Below are 23,764 nucleotides of genomic sequence, written 5' to 3'. Positions count from 1 at the left end.
GTAGTTCTTTAAGACGCCCCTGCAAAATATGTACACCAGGTTTAGCGTTTTTTGTTGCTAATCTTCGCCCTCTAAACTTAAGTGCGTCTTATAGTCCAAGCGAGGGGGGAGGCCTTAAAGTGTACCTGAGCAGTGCAGAACACTTACTGTAAAGCGCAAGTGCAATGCTGGTCCTTCTGCTTGCCATAGACTAACATTGCTGAATAAAGTTTCCCGATCCACAAGCGTTTCTGCCAGGTGTGCACCAGGCCTCATGCAGGCTTATGCAAATGTGCGCAGCTTGCAAAAGGACAGATCAAATGCAATCGGTCCGTTTTCAAGCTGCATAATCCTGCATCAACTGAATTAACACCTGAATTATTTATTGCCCAGCAAGCTCATATTGAACCAGAACTCCACCTGAATTCTGTGCATCTCATTGACCATCCCTAGTCTCCCTGAATTCTGAAGGACACCTCGTGAACTGGCAGCTCTCCCCACAGAACACCCAGAGCTCAACAGGTTTGAGTTACCATAACCTGCGGAAGAATAAAAGAAGGGAAAGGACAGTGAAGACCCTCTGCCCTGTGTGCTGGCAGAATCACACAGCGTCAGCTCAGCTGAGCATGCGCCACCCCGCCTAGCTAGCTGCCTAACGCTACCGCGCCAATCACCGCTTCGGCTACAGCGTTATACACCAATCACCGCTCTGGCTGCTGCGCCATCCACCAATCACCGCTCTGGCTGCTGTACCATCCACCAATGTCTTCTCTCCGGCTGCTGCGCCATTCACCAATCACCGCTCTAGCTGCTGCGCATGCGCGACATTAGACGGCTGTAACCGCTACAGTGATTGGCTGATGGGAAGCACAGGCATCTCTATCAGACGAAAAAGCGTTTCCACTGTTGCCATAGTGCCCGTCACTTCCGGTACTCAGCAGCTACAATCGTGAAAGAATATTCACTAGCTCAAACCGGGATTCTGTTGCTGCAGGTGAGTGACGGGATGGTATTGTGGGGGAGAACTTTCCTCTCACGTGACACATGTTCTCATCACGTGACTCCACTGTAGACTTTCATTCATTGTGCATCTGTAGATTACTTCGTCCCTCCACACATCTTCCCCTGCCCATCTGTACACAGAGTATATACAGTGCTGTATGTCTGTTACTGAATATAGAGCATATGTCTATTCCTGAGCCCTTGTGTGTAGAAGGTACATGTGTCATTGCTTGTATATAGCACTTGTAAACGTTTGTCTCTTTCCTTTGTATATACAGCAATGTCCCCATTATTTAGAACTCGGGCAACCTGAAGTCTCAACTAACTGGCATGCCTGAGGGGATAACGGGGACTCAGTTTCATGGTTTTTTTTTTAGGCCATAAAATACCAAGAGTCCTGCGCCATCTTCTAACCTTCCTGTCGCTCCTAGCAGCCTCCCAGCGTTCGTGCATGGGTCAGGTGACACACCGGGAGCCAAGCACGGAGGATGTCGGAAAGCTACTAGGAGCTCCAGGAAGGTTAGAAGACAGGACTGGACACTCGGTGAGTATTTAAAGGCAAAACTGGACTTACATGGGGCTTCCTCCAGCCGCCAATAGCCCGCGAGGTTCCTCTGGGTCCCCTCCGTGGTCCCACTGGTGGATTTGTAAACCTGTTGACTTTGGCTGAAGTCACCCGGCACCTGGCACATCATCGTGCCCATCCCCTTAAGGGTCCTGCATGGTTCAGTTTTTCAAATACCATCAGCAGGACCCTCAGAGGTGATCCTGAGGGTACTAAGGAGCCTCACTTGCTATGGGGGGGGGGGGGGGGGGCTGGAGGGAAGCCTCAGGTAAGTCCAAATTTGCTTTTTTTTAAATCTATTCAGGGTATTAGAGATGGGAAGTTCGGATCTTTTCAATGATTCGGATGATTTGAATCGGATCATTGAAAAGATCCGGATCTTTGATCCAAATCTCGAATCATTTTTACTAGGGAAGCATTCGGGGGTGGATTGACTATCAGGACAGGACTTTACCTGTGGTGGACAGAGAAGGCGAGGGGGGTGGACACACAGAGAAGGGGAGGGGGTTGACGGACAGAGAAGGGGAGGGTGGTGGACAGACAGAGAAGGGAGGAAGTGGACGAAGAGGGGTGAGCAGAGAGCAAAAATGTTTTTGCACACATTACCCACATGTTGCAATCATATGCTCACAGTGAAAGAAAGCATTCCCCACCCCATGTCCTGTTTTCACCTCCAACACGCATCATAAATTTAGGGAGAAGTGAAGTGCAGCTGTTTAGAGCAGAGTGCAGGAGGATCATATTGCACTGCAATCACAGTGCCTGCCCTGTTACTCTAGCCCAGCACGCTGTCTGCATAGTTACTGAGCTGTGCTTCTGAGCTAAAAGTTTCCCATTTGTTCACTATGCAGCACTACGGAACAGACAGCCTAAAAGCTCTACACCTATCTGGCAGTGGCACCGATGTCCCCTCTCTCATCTACCTGTCCCTGCAAGGTTGGCTCCCCTCCAACAGAGCGATCTATCTCTGATCTGCTTCCAGGACCCCGCTACCCGCTTAGAGGGGGGCGTGCCGCTCCTGGCTCCACCCCTTTTTGATCCGAATCATTCAGTTTGGTGATCCGGATGATTCGACTCACAAAAGAGATTCGGATAAAAGATCCGAATCGTTCATGATCCGGACAACACTACAGGGTGCTTTCAGTGTGTGTGTGTGTGTGTGTGGGGGGGGGGGGGACTGGAAGGTTTTCACTTTTTCGGACAATTCCTCAAGCAACTGGTAAGCACAGATACCGGGGACTTTGCTGTGTAGTGTACATGTGTCTTATATCTCTGTGCGTATTCGTCAAACTTACATACTGCAGAATGGGTAAATTAACGTATGAATATGTATTTTAAATGAGAGCGCTTTAACGAGAACCTGAATTGAAGATTGGGTTCAGAAGCTCGTACTTGCCTAAGCAGAGTGAAGCCTCTGGATCCTATAGAAGATTCCCTCACTGTCCTCTGCCGTGACTCTCCTGCTGATCAGGGCTGTACTCCTCTTCTGGCACAAGCGCAGCAGTGCTTGTACAGTAGCACTGAACCACTTGTACACTAAGAGAAGCAAGGCCTCTATCAGATTACCAACAAGCCCTTGTCGGTAATCTTTGAAGGGTCCGCGTGTGGTGATGGTGGGCTGGAGGACGAAGAGGGAAGCCTCTATGGCAGGGGTCCCCAACCTTTTTCAGCCCAGGGACCGCTAACCAGACCAAACTTTCCTCTGGGGGGGTGGATTGCGTGGTGGAGTCGGTGTTAACGGGGGAGGAAGGGGGTTGAGTCGGGGTTAGCAGCGGGAGTCCCCCCATTTTAAGTGTATAGATGGGTAGGTAGCGTGGTATAAGTGCCCCCTGTATAGGGTATCTAGGTATAGTTGCCCCCAATATCCTAGTATAGGGAGTATAGTTGACCCTGTATAGCTAGAATAGTTGCTTAGTATAGTTGCCCCTGCATAGCTAGTATAGTTGCCCCTGCATAGCTAGTATAGTTGCCACATTCCGGACAAAGGGCTCGATTTCACAAAGCGGTGCTAACCCAGTAAAAGACTTTAGGTGTGATAAACATTGCACCATGCTGGTGAAAAGCCAGTTTAGGCGTGATAAGTTTAGATCGCGCTCAAAGTCCCGTGCGCAAAGCAGCGCCATTAAACTCTATGCGAAGTGCACCAGACTTTGCAAGCGCAAAACTTTTGATCAGCTGTGCACTGCGGTGCTAACCCAGTTGGTGCTTAAACTTATCACGCCCAAACTTATCACGCCCAAACTTATCACGCCTAAACTTATCACTCCTAAACTGATTTTAGGAGTGATAAGTGGCTTATCACCAGGGTGCTAACAGTTAGCACTGCTTTGTGAAACAAGTCTAAAGTCTTCAACGCGTTGCCCAATGAGCCGTACCTGCAGAGCGTATTATGCAGCAATGCAAGTCACTTGGCGATGCGAGAAGGGTAAACAGGAGCGCGGTGTGATGCTGTGTGCATGCGCTGATGGGCGGTAGTCCCTGAGCGGGGAGTATGTCGCTGAGCGGGGGCGGCGCTATGCATATGACCCTGTCACTGCACTGTGGTGTGATGCGGTGCACACCGTAAGTGTAAAACCGGCCTCAAAGTTACCCTTACAGTATCGGGACTAGAATTTCCACACTGGGGTAAAGATTAAGTACTGTCTGGTGTGTATCAGTAACAAAGTGAGGATATGCTTACTGTCCCTATCAAATCTTTCATTGTTCATGTCTTAAGCCGGCCACTAACGGTCCAATTACTAGCGGAAAATCGTTCGAGCGATCAAAAGTTCTGATCGGACGAAAAATCGTTCACTACACCATCAACTAACCAATCATTGCTTCCTATCTATCACGACCAACAAGAAAATCCAAATTTTGCTTCGACGAAAATTCAATCGGACGATTGTTTTTATAATCGTTCATTATCGATTGTGCCCATCAACTGAGATTATTTACAACCAATCCAATCAGAATTTCTGATCGCTCTAACGATTTTTCGCTAGAAATTGGACCGTTAGTGGCCAGCTTTTGATGAGTTATGGAAATCCTGTTACTGGTAAAAAGAGCTCTGAACTTCCTGCTTTGTGCAGATTTGTGAGACAAGTGGACAAACAGGGATTCTGGGTATCTTTTACACAAAATTCATGTAGTGTTGTCATGGTTTCCAGCAAGTTTCCTAAAAAAAAAGTTAAAGGATAACTGAAGTAAATAGAATATGGAGGCTGCCATTTTATTTCCTTTTAAACAATCCCAGTTGCCTGGCAGTCCTACTGATCTCTTTGGCTAAAGTGTTTTAATCACACACCAGGAACAAGCATGCAGCTAATCTTGTCAGATCTGACAATACTGTCAGAAACACCTGATCTGCTGCATGCTTGTTCAGGGGCTATGGCTAAAAGTATTATAGGCAGAGGATCAGCAGGACAGCCAGGCAACTGGTAATGCTAAAAAAAGGAAATAAATGTGGCAGCCCCCATATCTCACTTACTTCAGTTGTCCTTTAAGGTATCTGCAGACTGAACTTGCTCATATTATTTTGCATATTTAATGCATAGATTTTTGTACTAAATTATAGCGTAACTTGTGACTGTTGTGCAATAGGAATAATCTAGCTGCTTTCCATTTGTTTTAAAGTGAACCTGAACTGTTGCACAGGACAGAAGGAAAACTTTAGCCTATCTAATTCCCTCTCATCTGTGACTAATCACAACTGTAATTTGATTCTTCATCTGTGTCGGTTGACTGCCACGGCAGAGTGGCTGATTTGTAAATACAGGATGTTAACAATGTCTGCTTCCATGAAAGCAGGAAGTAGAAACACTACAGATTTACTGCAGGAATTCTGTAAGTTGTAACAAAGAAATGTTTTTTATTTAAAGGTTATTATGCTGTTGCTTATGTTTTAGAGTAGAGAAGAAGTTCTGAGTTCAGGTCGGCTTTAAAGGTCAACTGAAGTGAGAGGGATATGTAGGTTGACATATTTATTTTCTTTTAAGCAATACCAGTTACCTGGCTATCGTGCTAATCCTCTGCCTCTAATACTTTCAGCCATAGACCTTGAACAAGCATGCAGCAGATCTGGTGTGTCTGACATTGTCAGATCTGGCTGGAATAGCTGCATGCTTGCTTCTGGTGTGATTCAGACACTACTGCGTCCAAACAGATCAGTAGGACAGCCAGGCTACTGGTAATGTTTAACAGGAAATAAGTATGGCAGCCTCCATATTCTTCTCACTTCAGTTGTCCTTTAAAGAGAACCAGAGATGAAACACCCTCATGTATTTTACCATATAGATCAGTGGGAACATTAGAAAAAACACTTACCATGCTCTCTGTTTCATTCTGCACTGCACAGCTTGTTTCTTATCAGCCCTGATAAAATCCCCGACTGAGCATTCGGTCTGGCTTTGCTATAATGACTCAGCTATAATGATTCCTGAGCAGAGCCAGCAGGGGGCAGGCTTGGACTTGAAAAGACATGAGAGAACACAGACTGAGCTATACATATTCCTGAGCAAAGCCAGACTGAATGCACAGTCCGGGGGTTTTATCAGGGCTGATAAGAAACAAGCTGTGTAGTGCAGAATGAAACAGAAAGCAAGGTAGGTGGTTTCTCTAATGTTCCCACTGATCTATATGGTAAACTGCATGAGGGTGCTTCGTCTCTGGTTCCCTTTAAGGTAGTGCTGGTCCACGTGTTTTTCTATTTTTTTAGCTGTTTATTATTGTGAAAGCAAGTTAGTATGAGTCAAAAGACAGAACCCAAATTACTAAAAAAAAACAGAGTAATTCAGCGGGTCATGGCTGTGGGTGCGTTGCGTGGGGGTCGCAGCTGTGGCTTAGTGCCCATTTTTTTAACGGGTGAGACTTCCTACTAGTGATTTATAATAGTTTTATTGTCTGTGTTTTACTTGTTCTCTGCTCATTTGACAATTGGATGAAGATTGTCTGCAGGGCAGTCTGCTCTCTGCTGCTTGTCAATCCTGATTACAATCCGCAGGCTCTTATTATAAGAGGCTTAGTCTCCTCTATACAGTCTGCATCTGCCATGACTTGACCACTCCCCTCCCCTCACCTAATGTTACCGGGACAGGCTGACGCTGAACTCCTCTCTGTACTCACAATTCTCATGTGATGTCTTGATGTCAGGTGCAGACTGAAGATCATGGGCATGTTCGACCGGCTGGCGGGCTGGCTTGGCCTGAAGAAGAAGGAAGTCCATGTCTTGTGTCTGGGGTTAGACAACAGCGGGAAGACGACCATTATCAACAAGCTGAAGCCGGCTAACGTAAGTGCAACACCGGGATTGTGTCGGATCGTATAGAGATTCTCAAGTTTCCTTTTAAACAAGCTGTTGAGATCTTTTGCTGATTTCTGAGAACTTAAAGGGACTCCGAGCTCATCTAAAAAATAAAAGTTCTACTCACCAGGGGCTTTATCCAGCCCAGTGCTGGTCGGGAGGTCCCACGCCGGCGTCCTGGCTCCTCTCCTTCTCCCCGCTCCGGAATGGCTGACAGGCCGCAGCCCGGGCGACACTCTCCCGAGTGTCGGGCTGCTTCTTCCGCATATGACGCGGATTACGTCACACGCCGGCCACCTCGCGTCATCACGGCGGCCGGCGTAAAAGTATTGCGCATGCGCGATTAAAGCGTGCATGCGCAGTACTTTCACGCCGGCCGCCGTGATGACGCGAGGCGGCCGGCGTGTGACGTAATCCGCGTCATATGCAAAAGAAGCAGCCCGACACTCGGGAGAGTGTCGCCCGGGCTGCGGCCTGTCAGCCATTCCGGAGCGGGGAGAAGGAGAGGAGCCAGGACGCCGGCGTGGGACCTCCCGACCAGCACTGGGCTGGAGAAAGCCCCTGGTGAGTACAACTTTTATTTTTTAGATGAGCTCGGAGTCACTTTAAAGTGAACCTGAACTGAGTAAAATCATTTAAAATAAACACATGGTGTATATTTCATACTTACCTCTCCGTCATTTTCTCTCAGAAGCTCACCATTTTCTTTTAACAACAACCCCTTCTGGTTGTGACAAGATTTTGTCAGATCTGAAATATAACAGTTGCTGTCGGTTATATATCCGATGCTGTCAGTTATAACTAAAAAGGACAACTGATGAGCTATGTAATGCCCATGTTTCCCTATGGCCCAAGTGGGGGATATTACAGTTTAAAGGATGACTATCGCGAAAAAAGTAGGCAGCTAAAATCTGACAGAACCGACAGGTTTTGAGCCAGTCCATCTCCTCATGGGGTATTCTCAGGGTTTTCTTTGTTTTCAACAGCATTTCCTGAACAGCAGTTGCAAAGTCTACCTAACAAAATAGTGTGTAAGTGATTAGGAAGGCCGGCTGGTATCTTTCTATTTTGGCAGTTAAACTGCGGTTCACAAAATGCTGTTGAAAACAAAGTAAACCCTGAGAATCTCCCATGAGGAGATGGACTGGCCCAAAATCTGTCGGTTCTGTCAGGTTTAACTGCCTACTTTTTCCGCAATAGTGGTCCTTTAAAGGGGCACTATTGCGAAAAATTGAAAAATGTAACCTATGTGCAAACAGACAAATAAGAAGTACGTTTTTTTCCAGAGTACAATGAGCCATAAATTACTGTGCTCCTATGTTGCTGCCACTTAATGTATGTTGTAGAAATCTGACAGAAGTGACAGGTTTTAGAATAGCCCATCTCTTCATAGGGGATTCTCAGCAAGGCTTTAATTCTTTTTAAATATATTCCCTAAAAAAGATTTAAACAATAATGCCGGCCAGCTTCCCTGCTCGCTACAATTTTTTTGGGAAGTTGGACAGAGTAACTGCCATTCACTAAGTGCTTTTGAAAATAAATAATTCCCTGAGAATCTCCTATGAAGAGAAGGACTAGTCCAAAACCTGTCGCTTCTGTCACATTTGGATTACCTACTGTAAGTGACAGCACCATAGGAGAAAAGTAATTTATGGCTCATTTTACTCTGGAAAAACGTACTTCTTGTCTGTTTGCACATATTTTAAATTTTACAATTTTTCGCTATAGTGACCCTTTAACAGTGTGCTGACCAGGAAGCTGTTATGGGGTAATAGTCATTTTTAAAATGGAGAGTGGAGAATTCCAGTGATCACAGTGGACAAACAAGACGAGGAAGAGGAGAAAGAGATTGATGAGTAGTCTACACGGGAGGTAAGTATGACGTGTGTATGTTTATTTTGACATTTCATTTTCAGTTCAGGTTTGCTTTAAAAGACAACTGAAGTGATAGGAATATGGCGGCTTCCATAATAATTTCCTTTTAAAGCGGTATAAAACCCTGACATACTATTTAATAAAAACATGTTTTCCTACTTTTTATATGCCATACGGTTATCATATTTGCTTTTGTGCATAAGTATTATTATTCATTTAGAAATTATACGTTCCCAAAGCACACTTTTTTTGTTTTCTCTGAGAGCTGACTTTGCATTGTATTTATAACTGCTTTATTCATATTCTAACGTAAGCAGAAATGCTTTTTGATTGTCTGACTTTGTTCGGCAGAGCCTGCAGTGTCAGAGAAGTGTTTATTTACATTCCTCACTTGATACAATTTAATACAAGATAACATTATCTAAGTTCGGATGCATCCAGCTTTGCTGGCAGGGAACTTCTAAGTCCTGTGTGTAACCCTTTGAATGCTGTTCTAGTAAAAAAAAAAATTGCTGGTTGCATATAATATGCTGTAAATAATCTATTAGAGCAAATAAGAAATGCTGGGTTTCATTCTGCTCTAAACAATACCAGTTGCCTGGCAGCCCTGCTGATCTATTTGGCTGCAGTAGTGTCTGAATCACACCAGAAATAAGCATGCAGCTAATCCTGTCAGTTCTGACAGAAAGGTCAGAAACACCTGATCTGCTGCATGCTTGTATTGAGTCTATGGCTAATAGTATTAGAGGCAGAGGATCAGCAGGACAGCCAGGCAACTGGTATTGCTTAAAAGGAAATAAATATGGCAGTCTCCATATCAATCTCGCTTCAGCTGTCCTTTAAGATTAGCCACTTTAGGACCAGAGCAAGTTACAATTGATGCAACACATATTGTAATATCCCCCAAAATTTCTTTTAAAGGTTACCTGCTTACAAAATAAGTACAATTACAGTGAAACTTGAAAGATTAGAATATTGTGAAAAAGTTCATTTATTTCAGTAATTCAACTTAAACCGTTGCTACTGTGGACTACAGCACAAACCATTGAGGGTGATGTCCCCATATGGTGATACAGCTTATGACGGTTTATTACTAGAGATGTCGGCGAATGGTTCGGGAACCGTTCGCCGGCGAACCCCCTCACCCTGTACTACTTCCAGGTCGCTATGACCCGGAGTAGTACGGCTGCGCTGGGCCGGCGGTGTGCGTCTTTGATCGCGCGCCTGTTGCCGGGCACTTTCTGCGCATCTGCGTGACGTCACGCTCATGCGCAGAGAGTGGCCAGCAACAGGAGCGCGATCAAAGACACGCACCACTGGCCCAGCGCAGCCGTACTACTCCGGGTCATAGCGACCCGGAAGTAGTAACGGCCCATTGAGGTTCGCCTACATCCCTATTTACTACAATAAGCAGGAAAAAAGTCCAGGTTAGCACACCATTGGAAGATGCAAGTTTCTTCAATTTATTGCTTCATCAAACGTTTGTTTGCACTATCTGAAGAAGGGGACCCGCCGTGGCCCCGAAACAATTGTCATATTTATGTGCTAATGAAGCAATAAATTGAAGAAACTTGCATCTTCCAATGGTGTGCTAACCTGGACTTTTTTCCTGCTTGTTATATTGCTGGATGCTTGGGCTCAGCATCCACAGGTTATAGCACCCACACCTAGGGTAAGGTGTGCCACCTCTACAACATAACTGCATTATTTACTACAATAAGGGGAGTGATGACCATAGCAATATTAGACATGTAAGTGATTGAGTTATACAGCTATGTTTATGTTTACATTGCATATATATGAAGGGGTATGATCTTTTAGCATTTGGGTGTTTTACACTGGGTATGGTATGTATATAGGATTGCACTTTTGGAAGTGTCACTGTATCTTTTTACACTATGCTTTAAGAAATGGGGCCCTGAAACAATTGTCACCTGTAAGTTTGGGGACTGCTGATGCAGTAAATTTGTAAGTTTGACACTTTTGCAAAATACCAGTTGTGCTGACCTGAATCTATACTGCTTTATACCCTGTTTAAGTTCATTGGTGTTCCCCAAATTTAGCATTGTTGGTTGACCCAGAAATACACATAATGTGGCAGATCCCTCACCCAAAATACACATAATGCTGCAGCATTTCCCACAAAATACACTTAATGCTGCAGCATTTCCCACAAAATACACTTAATGCTGCAGCATTTCCCACAAAATACACTTAATGCTGCAGCATTTCCCACAAAATACACATAATGCTGCAGCATTTCCCACAAAATACACATAATGCTGCAGCATTTCCCACAAAGTACACTTAAAGAGACTCTGTAACAACAAAAACCTCCCCTGGGGGGTACTCACCTCGGGTGGGGGAAGCCTCCGGATCCTAATGAGGCTTCCCACGCCGTCCTCTGTCCCACGGGGGTCTCGCTGCAGCCCTCCGAACAGCCGGCGACAGAGCCGACTGTAGCTTCAATATTTACCTTTGCTGGCTCCAGCGGGGGCGCTGTGGCGACTTTCGGCACGGAAATAGACGGAAATACCCGATCTCTGTCGGGTCCGCACTACTGCGCAGGCGCCGGAAACTTGCGCCTGCGCAGTAGAGCAGACCCGACGGCGATCGGGTATTTCCGCCTACTTCGGCGCCGACAGCCATCAGAGCGCCTGCGCAGGAGCCAGGAAGGTAAATTTTGCGTCACGGCTGTACGGAGTGCTACAGCGAGACCCCCGAGGGACGCAGGACGGCGTGGGAAGCCTCATTAGGATCCTGAGGCTTCCCCCACCCGAGGTGAGTACCCCCCAGGGGCCGTTTTGTCGTTACAGTTCCTCTTTAATGCTGCAGCATTTCCCACAAAATACACTTAATGCTGCAGCATTTCCCACAAAATTCACTTAATGCTGCAGCATTTCCCACAAAATACACTTAATGCTGCAGCATTTCCCACAAAATACACTTAATGCTGCAGCATTTCCCACAAAATACACTTAATGCTGCAGCATTTCCCACAAAATACACTTAATGCTGCAGCATTTCCCACAAAATACACTTAATGCTGCAGCATTTCCCACAAAATGCACATAATGCTGCAGCATTTCCCACAAAATACACGTAATGCTGCAGCATTTCCCACAAAATACACATAATGCTGCAGTGTTTCCCACAAACTACACATAATGCTGCAGTGTTTCCCACAAATTACACATAATGCTGCAGTGTTTCCCACAAATTACACATAATGCTGCAGTGTTTTCCACAAATTACATATAATGCTGCAGCATTTCCCACACAATACACATAATGCTGAAGCGTTTCCCACAAAATACACATAATGCTGCAGCGTTTCCCACAAAAAACACATAATGCTGCAGTGTTTCCCACAAAATACACTTAATGCTGCAGTGTTTCCCACAAAATACACTTAATGCTGCAGCGTTTCCCACAAAATACACATAATGCTGCAGCGTTTCCCACAAAATACACTTAATGCTGCAGCGTTTCCCACAAAATACACTTAATGCTGCAGCGTTTCCCACAAAATACACTTAATGCTGCAGCGTTTCCCACAAAATACACATAATGCTGCAGCGTTTCCCACAAAATACACATAATGCTGCAGCGTTTCCCACAAAATACACTTAATGCTGCAGCGTTTCCCACAAAATACACTTAATGCTGCAGCGTTTCCCACAAAATACACTTAATGCTGCAGCGTTTCCCACAAAATACACTTAATGCTGCAGCGTTTCCCACAAAATACACTTAATGCTGCAGCGTTTCCCACAAAATACACTTAATGCTGCAGCGTTTCCCACAAAATACACTTAATGCTGCAGCGTTTCCCACAAAATACACTTAATGCTGCAGCGTTTCCCACAAAATACACTTAATGCTGCAGCGTTTCCCACAAAATACACATAATGCTGCAGCGTTTCCCACAAATTACACATAATGCTGCAGCGTTTCCCACAAAATACACATAATGCTGCAGCGTTTCCCACAAATTACACATAATGCTGCAGCGTTTCCCACAAATTACACATAATGCTGCAGTGTTTCCCACAAAATACACATAATGCTGCAGCGTTTCCTACAAAATACACTTAATGCTGCAGCATTTTTCACAAAACTTAGGTAATCACTGTTATTAGATTGTTACCGAAACTTCAATGTCAAGGCTTACCCACTAACAGGCTGGCACATATTGCCATCATGAAAGACTTCAACATTCATGCTTCCTTTTGTACAAAGCCTTTGAAATGAATAATTTGCCATAAACCACAAGCAAAACCGCAGCCTGGTCATTCCTGAAATGGCTAAAATCTTGGTGGCCACATAAGTTTGGATGTAATTGTAAAACTACTCCAGAAGTGGACAAACCCAGCTTTGTCAGCTCTTCAGAATTCTCTGCCTGATACATTCTGGAGCAGTAAAAGATAGTAGTTGCAAGGTGCTGATCTTCAGTAAGCCCTACTAGTCCTCCTCTGATAGCTGACAAATTCTGCAACTAATGAAAGCAATGGCTGTTCTGCATTGTAGAGTAGGTGAAAGATCCTCCCCCCTCTTTAATTTTTGGCTTTTAAATACACTACATACATCCAAAATAAATAATGACATCAAGAGAGAGGGTTTTTTGTTTCTGTTTTTTCTTTCTTTTTTACATTTATTTTTATACCGCCAACACTTTAGCACTGTACATAGTACAAAACGAATATTGGGGAGCACAGATAGTTCATTCAAAACTCTGTATAATCAGAACATCCAACAATACAAATACATACATAGCTGATGTGTGGTTTGAGACATTACCAGTACTGGTACATGTTCTTATGATAAATTACAGCAGAATAAAAAACACTAGGAGGAGGTCCCTGCCCTTGCAAGCTTACAATCTAGACTGTAGTGTGGTGGAAACATTAGGGACGGAAACACAGGGGTAAGCGGATAAGGCAGTGAACCTCCAATGCTATATATAGCAAATTATAGGCTTGTCTGAGCAGGTTTGTTTTGAGAGAACATTTGAAGATTTCCAGGCTTCCAGCATGATGGACTGGCTGTGGGAGAGAGTTCCAAAGGAGTGGTGAGGCTTGTGAGAAGTCCTGGATTCGAAAGTGAGAGGAGTTGACTAAGTTAGAGAACTAGAGGGTCTCCTGGGAGGAGTGAAGGTTCCTGGTGGGATGGTATCTTGAGTTTAATGAGGAAATGTAGGAGGTGAACACTACAACACACCTGAATTGAATTAAAAAAAATTTTTTAGACCCTTACCTAAGTAGTTAGAAGCCTCTGAATAGCCAGAGGTTTAGAGAATCCCCATAGAGCCCACTGTTGCTGTGCAAGGTCCCGATACATCTTCTAGCCATGCCCTTAGTCATGGATGAGTGCATCTGTATGAGCATGCATTAGTAAAGTCCGCTCATGCCCAATTGAATGAAGCTAGTAGTGCACAACATTTCTGCTCTATGCACCAGCGCTTCATTCTACTGGGCATGCCCAGAGCTTACTTGCACTCAGGAATGGTATAGTACACTGTCACACTCACAGCCATTAGAAACCTATTCAACTGGCACCAGTCAAATAAGTATAGATGCACGCTGTGCTTGGATGGTGGCTTGTAAGAGAATCCATGAAGCCTCTGCACCATCCAGAGCTTATCCACTACTGAGGTAAGTATATAAGTTTATTTGTTTCTTGCTTCAGGTGTCCTTTAACCCATTAGCAGCTTCAATAGAGTTATCTCGTTTGAGATGAGTGCACCGCTTGTGACCTCAGTCTGCAGAACTCGTTGTGCTGTAAATTCTTGGAATGCTTTGATCTCTCTATGCTAGCAGAAAATATAGAAACTGAAAGCAGAAGTCCTTTGTTATTGTCTTACATTGACCCCTGGTGGTAAATGCACATTACAGCAGTACTAATTAAAAGCAAGGAAATGTAACTCATAAGAAATGGGAAAAAATTTGCAAAAATTGTCCTGGAACACTTGCAAGCCTCTAAATAAATTGGCTTCTAAAGGGTTAAGATCACAACTTTTTCTCTAATGCTGGGAATACACATTTAAACCTTCGTTTCGATTGTGCCTTTTGTCCTTTTCGATCCCGAAATAATCGACCGTAATATCACCACCCACGGTTTTAGTTTTTTTTTCGATTCTGATGGTTTCGTTTTTCCAATGATCGAAGGCTGCAAAGAAACGAAACGTAGTACAGGGACGGACGGCATAAACGAATATATAATCGATCTGAACAGCCATCAAGCCTACCATCGGCTCGATTAGATGGATAAAGAGAGATAATATCAAACATGTTCGATCACTAGTCGTTCGTTTTTGGGGTCTATTAATCGAAACTATAATGAGATTATGACTATTTTCACATACGTTTTCAACACTCGATTTGTTTACCGAACGAATCGAAGGCTAAAACGAAGGCAAAACCGAAACGTGCATTCCCAGCATAACGGTGCTTTTTATGCTTGCAGTTAAGCTTTTTTTTTTTTTTTCTACATTTTTTTTTTTTAAGCAGCTGTAATTTTATTTAACTTTTTTTTTTTTCTTACCAGTTTGCTAATTTTGCTACCTTTTTATTGTATATTGAAGTAGGCCTGAGTTGTTTGCGGAATGCTGACATATGTGATATTACTTGCGGGTGCTATTTATCTGCCGCTTTATGGAATTCTTTAATGGGTTCTGTAGTTAGAAAACCCATGAATGGCGTATAGTACAGGTAATCTTGCGGTGTACTCCATGCACTAAAGTTGAACCATTGTGTTACCCAGCGAGCAGTGAGGGATTTTACGGCCCTGAAGATTACATCTGCATGTTTTCAGTCCACAGGCAGTTAAGCACAAGTGTGTGCCAGCTGGATATACTCAGCCCGTTCTTCTGACTTCGTCCAATTATGGCACTATAAGAATCGGTGTAGGAGCCTCTGCAGTGGGATAATTGGGATTGGTTCTAACAGTGGGGCTTTTTGTGGTTACACAGAGTCACACTAAGGGCTTACATAGAGAAGGACACATGCAGTGCAGGTTTATATGATCTGTTATTAAGTATCCGAACCAGGGAAGACATGTAGTCAGCACATATGCTGTTAATGCTTTCCAGGAAAAGTCAGGAGGGCAGTGAAGATGAGTCGCTTCCCTTCACACCTCCAGTGACTTGCAGGGGAATTATTTTCATGTGATGTACTGAAATGTATGCACATTTACACATAACTTAACAAATTATCCACAGTGTCCCTTGATCTCCTTACAGCAGCAGGGACAACCATACTATCCCAGGGGGAAAAACACATAAATACTTGCTCTACTTGCATAACCGATATCTTTTACTGTCCACATTTTTATTTTAGTGAATTTTATATACTTTAGTAGTTAAAGAGAAACCTGTTTCAGGCATTTTCCATCTTTGCTGCCTCTGACTGAAGCCAATCCTGATGTAATTTACTCTCTTACTCTTCTTCTTTTTTTCTTTTTTTTCTTTTTTCTCCCAGAAACTGCACTGTCATATCTAGCTTGCTTTTTAAGTGTGTAAGTGGGAGGTAGGAAGGTGACGTGGTGAAAGGATAGATGAGCGCTTGGGTGAGGACAGGTGATATTGGACCAATGATAATCAGGATCATTTTCATTGTCTCGATATGGATCAGGATTTTAAATGCTGGGAATAGCCTCAAGTAGACTATCGGTAAAGTACAATATTGGTAATTTGTACCAATATTTTACTATAGCCTATCCTAACCTTATTCTCATACAGTCCTCCTTCTACCTATGCCTAAACCTAACCACCCCTCACCCCCTCTGATGCCTAACTCTAACTAACCTCCTCTGATGCCTAAACCTAACCGCCCTCCTCTGATACCTAACCCCCCCCCCCCCCTCCCCTCCAAGGCCTAAACCTAAACACCCAACTCCGATGCCTAAACCTAAACACCCTCCCTCCACTGCCTAAACCTAAACACCCTCCCTCCACTGCCTAAACCTAAACACCCTCCCTCCACTGCCTAAACCTAAACACCCTCCCTCCAATGCCTAAACCTAAACCCCCTCCCTCCACTGCCTAAACCTAAACACCCTCCCTCCAATGCCTAAACCTAAACACTCAACTCCAATGCCTAAACCTAAACACCCTCCCTCCAATGCTTAAACCTAAACACCCTCCAATGCTTAAACCTAAACACCCTCCAATGCCTAAACCTAAACACCCTCCCTCCAATGCCTAAACCTAAACACCCTCCCTCCAATGCCTAAACCTAAACACCCTCCCTCCAATGCCTAAACCTAAACACCCTCCCTCCAATGCCTAAACCTAAACACCCTCCCTCCAATGCCTAAACCTAAACACCCTCCCTCCAATACCTAAACACCCTCCCTCCAATGCCTAAACCTAAACACCCTCCCTCCAATGCCTAAACCTAAACACCCTCTCTCCAATGCCTAAACACCCTCTCTCCAATGCCTAAACCTAAACACCCTCCCTCCAATGCCTAAACCTAAACACCCTCTCTCCAATGCCTAAACCTAAACACCCTCCCTCCAATGCCTAAACCTAAACACCCCCCTCCGATGCCTAAACCTAAACACCCTCCCTCCGATGCCTAAACCTAAACACCCTCCCTCCGATGCCTAAACCTAAACACCCTCCCTCCGATGCCTAAACCTAAACACCCTCCCTCCGATGCCTAAACCTAAACACCCTCCCTCCGATGCCTAAACCTAAACACCCTCCCTCCGATGCCTAAACCTAAACACCCTCCCTCCGATGCCTAAACCTAAACACCCTCCCTCCGATGCCTAAACCTAAACACCCTCCCTCCAATGCCTAAACCTAAACACCCCCCTTCGATGCCTAACCACTCCCCTCCGCTGCCTAACCACTCCCCTCCGCTGCCTAACCATCCCCCTCCGATGCCTAACCCTAACCACTCCTATGCCGATGCCTAAACCTAAACACCCAACTCAGATGCCTAAACCTAACCACCCTCTCTCCAATGCCTAAACACCCTCCCTCCAATGCCTAAACCTAAACACCCTCTCTCCAATGCCTAAACCTAAACACCCTCCCTCCAATGCCTAAACCTAAACACTCTCCCTCCAATGCCTAAACCTAAACACCCTCCCTCCACTGCCTAAACCTAAACACCCTCCCTCCACTGCCTAAACCTAAACACCCTCCCTCCACTGCCTAAACCTAAACACCCTCCCTCCACTGCCTAAACCTAAACACCCTCCCTCCACTGCCTAAACCTAAACACCCTCCCTCCACTGCCTAAACCTAAACACCCAACTCCAATGCCTAACCCTAACCACCCCCCCCCCCCCTCCGATGCCTAACCCTAAGGGCCCATTTACACTTAATCAGTTGGTATGCGTTAGTGTATGTTTTTTCCATAGCAGTGCATTGATAAGAAGATTTCAGTTAAAACCCGTTAAAGAGAATACCCACCCTCCAATGCCTAAACCCTAACCACCCCCCTCCGATGCCTAAACCTTAACACCCTCCCTCCAATGCCTAAACCTAAACACCCCCCTTCGATGCCTAACCACTCCCCTCCGCTGCCTAACCATCCCCCTCCGATGCCTAACCCTAACCACTCCTATGCCGATGCCTAAACCTAACCACCCCCCTCCGATGCCTAAACCTAAACACCCAACTCAGATGCCTAAACCTAACCACCCCCCTCCGATGCCCACACCTAACCACCCCCCTCCGATGCCTAACCACCCCCCTCCGATACCTAACCACTCCCCCTCCGATGCCTAATCATCCCCCTCCGATGCCTAACCATCCCCCTCCGATGCCTAACCCTAACCACTTCTATGCCGATGCCTAGACCTAACCACCCCCCTCCGATGCCTAAACCTAACCACCCCCCGATGCCTAACCCTAACCACCCCCCTCCGATGCCTAACCCTAACCACTCCCCTCCGATGCCTAACCCTAACCACTCCTCTCTGATGCCTAACCCTAACCACCCCCATCCGATGCCTAACCACCCCCCTCCGATGCCTAACCCTAACCACTCCTATGCCGATGCCTAAACCTAACCACCCCCTCCGATGCCTAACCACTTCCTCTGCTGCCTAACCATCCCCCTCCGATGCCTAACCCTAACCACTCCTATGCCGATGCCTAGACCTAACCACCCCCCTCCGATGCCTAAACCTAACCACCTCCCTCCGATGCCTAAACCTAACCACCCCCCCTCCGATGCCTAACCCTAACCACTCCCCTCCGATGCCTAACCCTAACCACTCCCCTGCGATGCCTAACCCTAACCACTCCCCTCCGATGCCTAACCCTAAACACTCCCCTCCGATGCCTAACCCTAAACACTCCCCTCCGATGCCTAAACCTAACCACTCCCCTCCGATGCCTAAACCTAACCACTGCCCTCCGATGCCTAAACCTATCCACCTCCCTCTGATGCTTAAACCTAACCACCCCCCGATGCCTAAACCTAAGACAACCCTCTTCGATGCCTAAACCTGACTACCCCCCTCTGATGCCTAAACCTAACCACCCCCGATGCCTAAACCTAAGACAACCCCCTCCGATGCCTAACCCTAAGGGCCCATTTACACTTAATCAGTTGGTATGCGTTAGTGTGTGTTAGTGCGCATTGGTATGCGTTTTTTCCATAGGAGTACATTGGGAAGAAGATTTCAGTTAAAACGTGTTAAAGAGACACTGAAGCGAGACTAAATCTCGCTTCAGCTCTCATATATAGCAGGGGCACGTGTGCCCCTGCTAAAACGCCGCTATCCCGCGGCTTAACGGGGGTCCCTTCACCCCCAACCCACCCCCCGCAAACCTTGGTCGCAGACTTGGTCGCTTTTCCCCTCTTCCTGGAGGCAGGGCTAACGGCTGCAGCCCTGCCTCCCAGCGCGTCTATTAGACGTGCATCGCCGCCTCTCCCCCGCCCCTCTCAGTGAAGGAAGACTGAGAGGGGCGGGGGAGAGGCGGAGATACGCGTCTGACAGACGCGCGTGGGGCAGGGCTGCAGGGGTTAGCCCTGCCCCAATGCGGAAGCGCTCCCCGGCTGTACGGAGGAGATTTGGGGGGACAGGGACCCCCGTTAAGCCGCGAGATAGCGGCGTTTTAGCAGGGGCACACATGCCCCTGCTAGCTATGAGGTCTGAAGCGAGATCTATTCTCGCTTTAGACTCTCTTTAAAGAGAAACTCCAACCAAGAATTGAACTTTATCCCAATCAGTAGCTGATACCCCCTTTTACATGAGAAATCTATTCCTTTTCACAAACAGAGCATCAGGGGGTGCTGTATGACTGATATTGTGGTGAAACCCCTCCCACAAGAAAAGGAAGTACTCCTGGCAGTTTCCTGTCTGTGAACCTTGCTGTATTGTGGGAAATAGCTGTTTACAGCTGTTTCCAACTGCCAAAAACCATGCAGCAGCTACATCACCTACCAACAGTAAAATGTTCACTGGAGTTCCTGTTTAAAGAGGAACTCCAGTGAAAATAATGTAATAAAAAAAGTGCTTCATTTTTACAATAATTGTGTATAAATGATTTAGTCAGTGTTTGCTCATTGTAAAATTTTTAGTCTCCCCGATTTACATTCTGACATTTATTACATGGTGACATTTTTACTGTGGGCAGGTTATGTAACTGCTGCTAGCTGTTTTGGCTGTTGGAGACAGCTGTAAACAGCTATTTCCTGTCTGTGAACCTTGTTACATTGTGGCAAACTGTCAAAAGGTATGCGGTCCTCAGAGCTTCTTGTGGGAGGGGTTTCACCACAATATCAGTCATACAGCGCCCCCTGATGGTCTGTTTGTGAAAAGCAATCGATTTCTCATGTAAAAGGGGGTATCAGCTACTGATTGGGATAAAGTTAAATTCTTGGTTGGAGTTTCTCTTTAAGTGTGAAAGGTACGGGGCTTTAAATGAACATTTAGTCTTTTATTCTTCCTTAAAGTTTCTTCAAGATTGCGGACAACATGCGAACACAATTTCAGAATTCCAAATCACAGAAGGACTGCCTGACACGTGTTTCACCGTCAAAAAAACGCTTCCTCAGAGGCATACAGTGTACACATACATCAACTGTCGACCCTCCTGGGATATGAGACCGCAATCTGTTTAAAATCAAAGACTAGTGATCACTGACTATGTCCTGGACGCCATAGCATGTCCAGGAATGGCAAGAGACCATTCCTGGACATGCTATGGCGTCCAGGACACCGTCGGTGATCACTAGTCTTTGATTTTAAACAGATTGCGGTCTCATATCCCAGGAGGGTCGACAGTTGATGTATGTGTACACTGTATGCCTCTGAGGAAGCGTTTTTTTGACGGTGAAACACGTGTCAGGCAGTCCTTCTGTGATCTGGAATTCTGAAATTGTGTTCGCATGTTGTCCGCAATCTTGAAGAAACTTTAAAGAGACACTGAAGCGTTGTGTACTATGAATAATTACTAGAAGTTTAGCAGCAAAGAAAATATTCTCATATTTTTATTTTCAGGTATATAGTGTTTTTTCTAACATTGCATCATTCTATAATATGTGCAGATTACACAACACTCAGCATTCAAAATGATTCTTTCAGAGCAGTCTGTGAACTAATGACCTCTCCTCTGGCAGAGAAAAAGTAAATAGTCCAATAACACTTGAGATAATAAAAGTCAGATAACAGCCCTCTCCACAACTTTGAAAGTCAGTCGCAGAGCTTAATTGCTTTTTTGCATAGAGATAACTACAGTTTCTTAAATCTTCCTGTACTGGAAACAATTAGACTGATGTATCTGATCTTAATGTTTTATTTCTTCGCTGTACTACACATACAAATCATAATTTTTTTTCCGCTTCAGTGTCTCTTTAAGGAAGAATAAAAGACTTCATTTAAAGCCCCGTATTTATTCATGTGGAATTTGTATAAGATTATATGAGGGGTGGAACAACATTATTCTGCTTTTATTGTGATTGTATTGCTTTAAGTGTGAAAGGTGCAATAGAAAAACATGGACATTACTTTGAAAATCAATTTTCTTTCAGTTATAACTGAGAGCAACTGATTAAGTGTAAAAGTGGCCTAAGGGGTTGTTTTTACTACACACAGATTCTGGATGCAGAAAAACTTGACAATGAATGCCTATGGGAAATCTGCATCAGAAAAATCGCGTTTAGTGGAAAGAGGCCCATAGGATTTCATTGGTGTCAGTTATTCTGCATCCAGAATCCAGGTGTAGTGGAAACAGGCCCTTAAAGTGGCCACACACCATACAATTTTTTAAATATCTGTTCAATTTAAGAATTGCAAACAATTTTTCTTACTGTAACATTTCAAAAATCTGACCAATGTACCACACACCTATGTTCAACTTTTCCCCAATTATGATAAAAATGATTGGAAACTCTGAGAAAATTGTTTGGGCGTTGTAACGATCGGTGAAGCACAGAGAGGATCTGATTACCAGTGATCTGCAGTATCACAGTATCACAGGAAATACAGATGTATACCAGATTATACGTGATCTGCAGTATCACTGATAATCTGATATACTAGCTAACCTCTGTTCACTTAAGTAGAGTGTAGTGTTTGGTGTAACTGTAACACTTTGAGGACTGGCCTCAGTGCAGTAAGGAGAGCTGCACAGATTCCTTCCGCAAACCTGAGCTCTCCAAGGCGGGAGGAGTCAGGCTGCCAGCGGGAAGGATATACTGAAAGTAACCCTCTGACGGAAGGGTCACTTAACAGAACGAGGAACCGCCTCTAACAGTAAGGTCGGTTCTCGAGGTCGGACAAGCCAGGTCGTACACACACGGACAGATAAAGTACAAGATCAGGAGGCAAAGGCGGAGTCAAAGTACAGGCAGGGTTCAGCAACGGGGTATCAGAAATATCGGGGTACAAAATCAGGAGGCAGAAGCAGAGTCAAGGAACGAGCCGGGGTTCGGCAACAGAGTATCAGAAATATCGAGGTACAAGATCAGAGTTCAAAAGGGTAGTCAAGGCAGGCAGGAAGTCATAACAGACAATCACAATCAAACTAGTACTTTAGCTATCAAACAGAATCTAGCTAAGTGTAGGATTACAGCTCCAGCTGGTCCCGGCACACTTGCGGATCTGACTACGGATCTGGGTGCTTCCACATAAGTGATCGCACGCCAGACAAAGAGCAAGTGAACAACCAGCAGTATATATACTCTAGGACCTTTCCAGGACCTCCCTAATTGCTGGTCCAATGGGAGCAGTGGAATTTGTCAGCTGACCCAGCTGGTCAGCCGACTCCCTTCTAACAGCTATTTAAACTCTGCCTCTGTGCTCGCGCGCGTGTAAGTCTGAATCTTGGTGGACTATCAGTCCCAGCCACACCAGTACTGTCATGCAATGTATCTAGTGCGGGGGCCGCCTCTGCTGCGGATTCCGCCGTTACCAATGCGGATTCCGCCGCTCTGCCTAAGCGGCATGCGGCGGTTTTTTCGCGTTGTGACGCGCTGCTGAACGCGGAAACAGCCGCCTCACTGTGAGAGACGGCGGCTCCTCCGCGTTTCCTCACAGGCGTGTATTAATAAATTGACAATCTAACACACACCATACAATCAGAGAAATTGAAAAAAATATATCTGGCATTCCGGATAGATAAAAATCGAAAAAAAACGGGAAATCCGATCGAATTTTTCAGTCAAATGAAAAAAAAAAGCTTTGGCTTTTTTTCGGGAGATCCAATCATATTTATCGAATTGCCTCAAAATCGGATCATTTTATTGTATCGTGTGGCCACCTTCAGACAACCCTGGGCATTATCATAAGCGCCTATTGCAGCGCCAATTTTATATAATAATAAACTTTATTAGAGAAACTAAAATTCTTCTGTATTCATCTGTTTTTCATCTGTTACTTTTCCTCATTGCTTCTTTCTACTTGCCTATGTTTGATGGGATGGGTGATATCTTCAATTGCATAGGAAGAAAAGCGCTCTCTGGGCGCTTATATCATCCAAGCAAGCTCTTTACCGTCAGGATGGGTGCTATATGCAATTTCATTAGGCGATGATCCCGTCACCCGCAAGTTAGTGAATTGCATAAAGCCTTTGGACTCCTGTATCGTGTCCC

At 45.2% G+C, this 23,764-nt stretch overlaps 1 protein-coding gene across 3 annotated transcripts in view; it reads left to right on the top strand.

Moving 5' to 3' along the window:
• The first annotated feature begins 823 nt into the window (after positions 1–823).
• Positions 824–23,764, top strand: part of ARL6 (ADP ribosylation factor like GTPase 6) — a 90,429-nt gene continuing 67,488 nt past the window's right edge. For 2 of the 3 annotated variants that reach the window (XM_068270641.1, XM_068270639.1), the window contains exons 1-2: positions 824–973; positions 6,677–6,815. In XM_068270641.1, the coding sequence (XP_068126742.1) occupies positions 6,693–6,815 (123 nt within the window). In that variant the 5' untranslated portion in view covers positions 824–973; positions 6,677–6,692. Of the gene's footprint in view, positions 974–6,561; positions 6,816–23,764 lie in introns of those variants that run through there. The other variant, XM_068270640.1, reaches the window with a different exon arrangement.

The sequence above is a fragment of the Hyperolius riggenbachi genome, chromosome 2 (genome assembly GCF_040937935.1).
Source record: "Hyperolius riggenbachi isolate aHypRig1 chromosome 2, aHypRig1.pri, whole genome shotgun sequence".
Taxonomy (NCBI): Eukaryota; Metazoa; Chordata; class Amphibia; order Anura; family Hyperoliidae; genus Hyperolius; species Hyperolius riggenbachi.
Note: the sequence above shows the minus strand (reverse complement) of the source record. Positions and strands in the feature narration are given on the sequence as shown.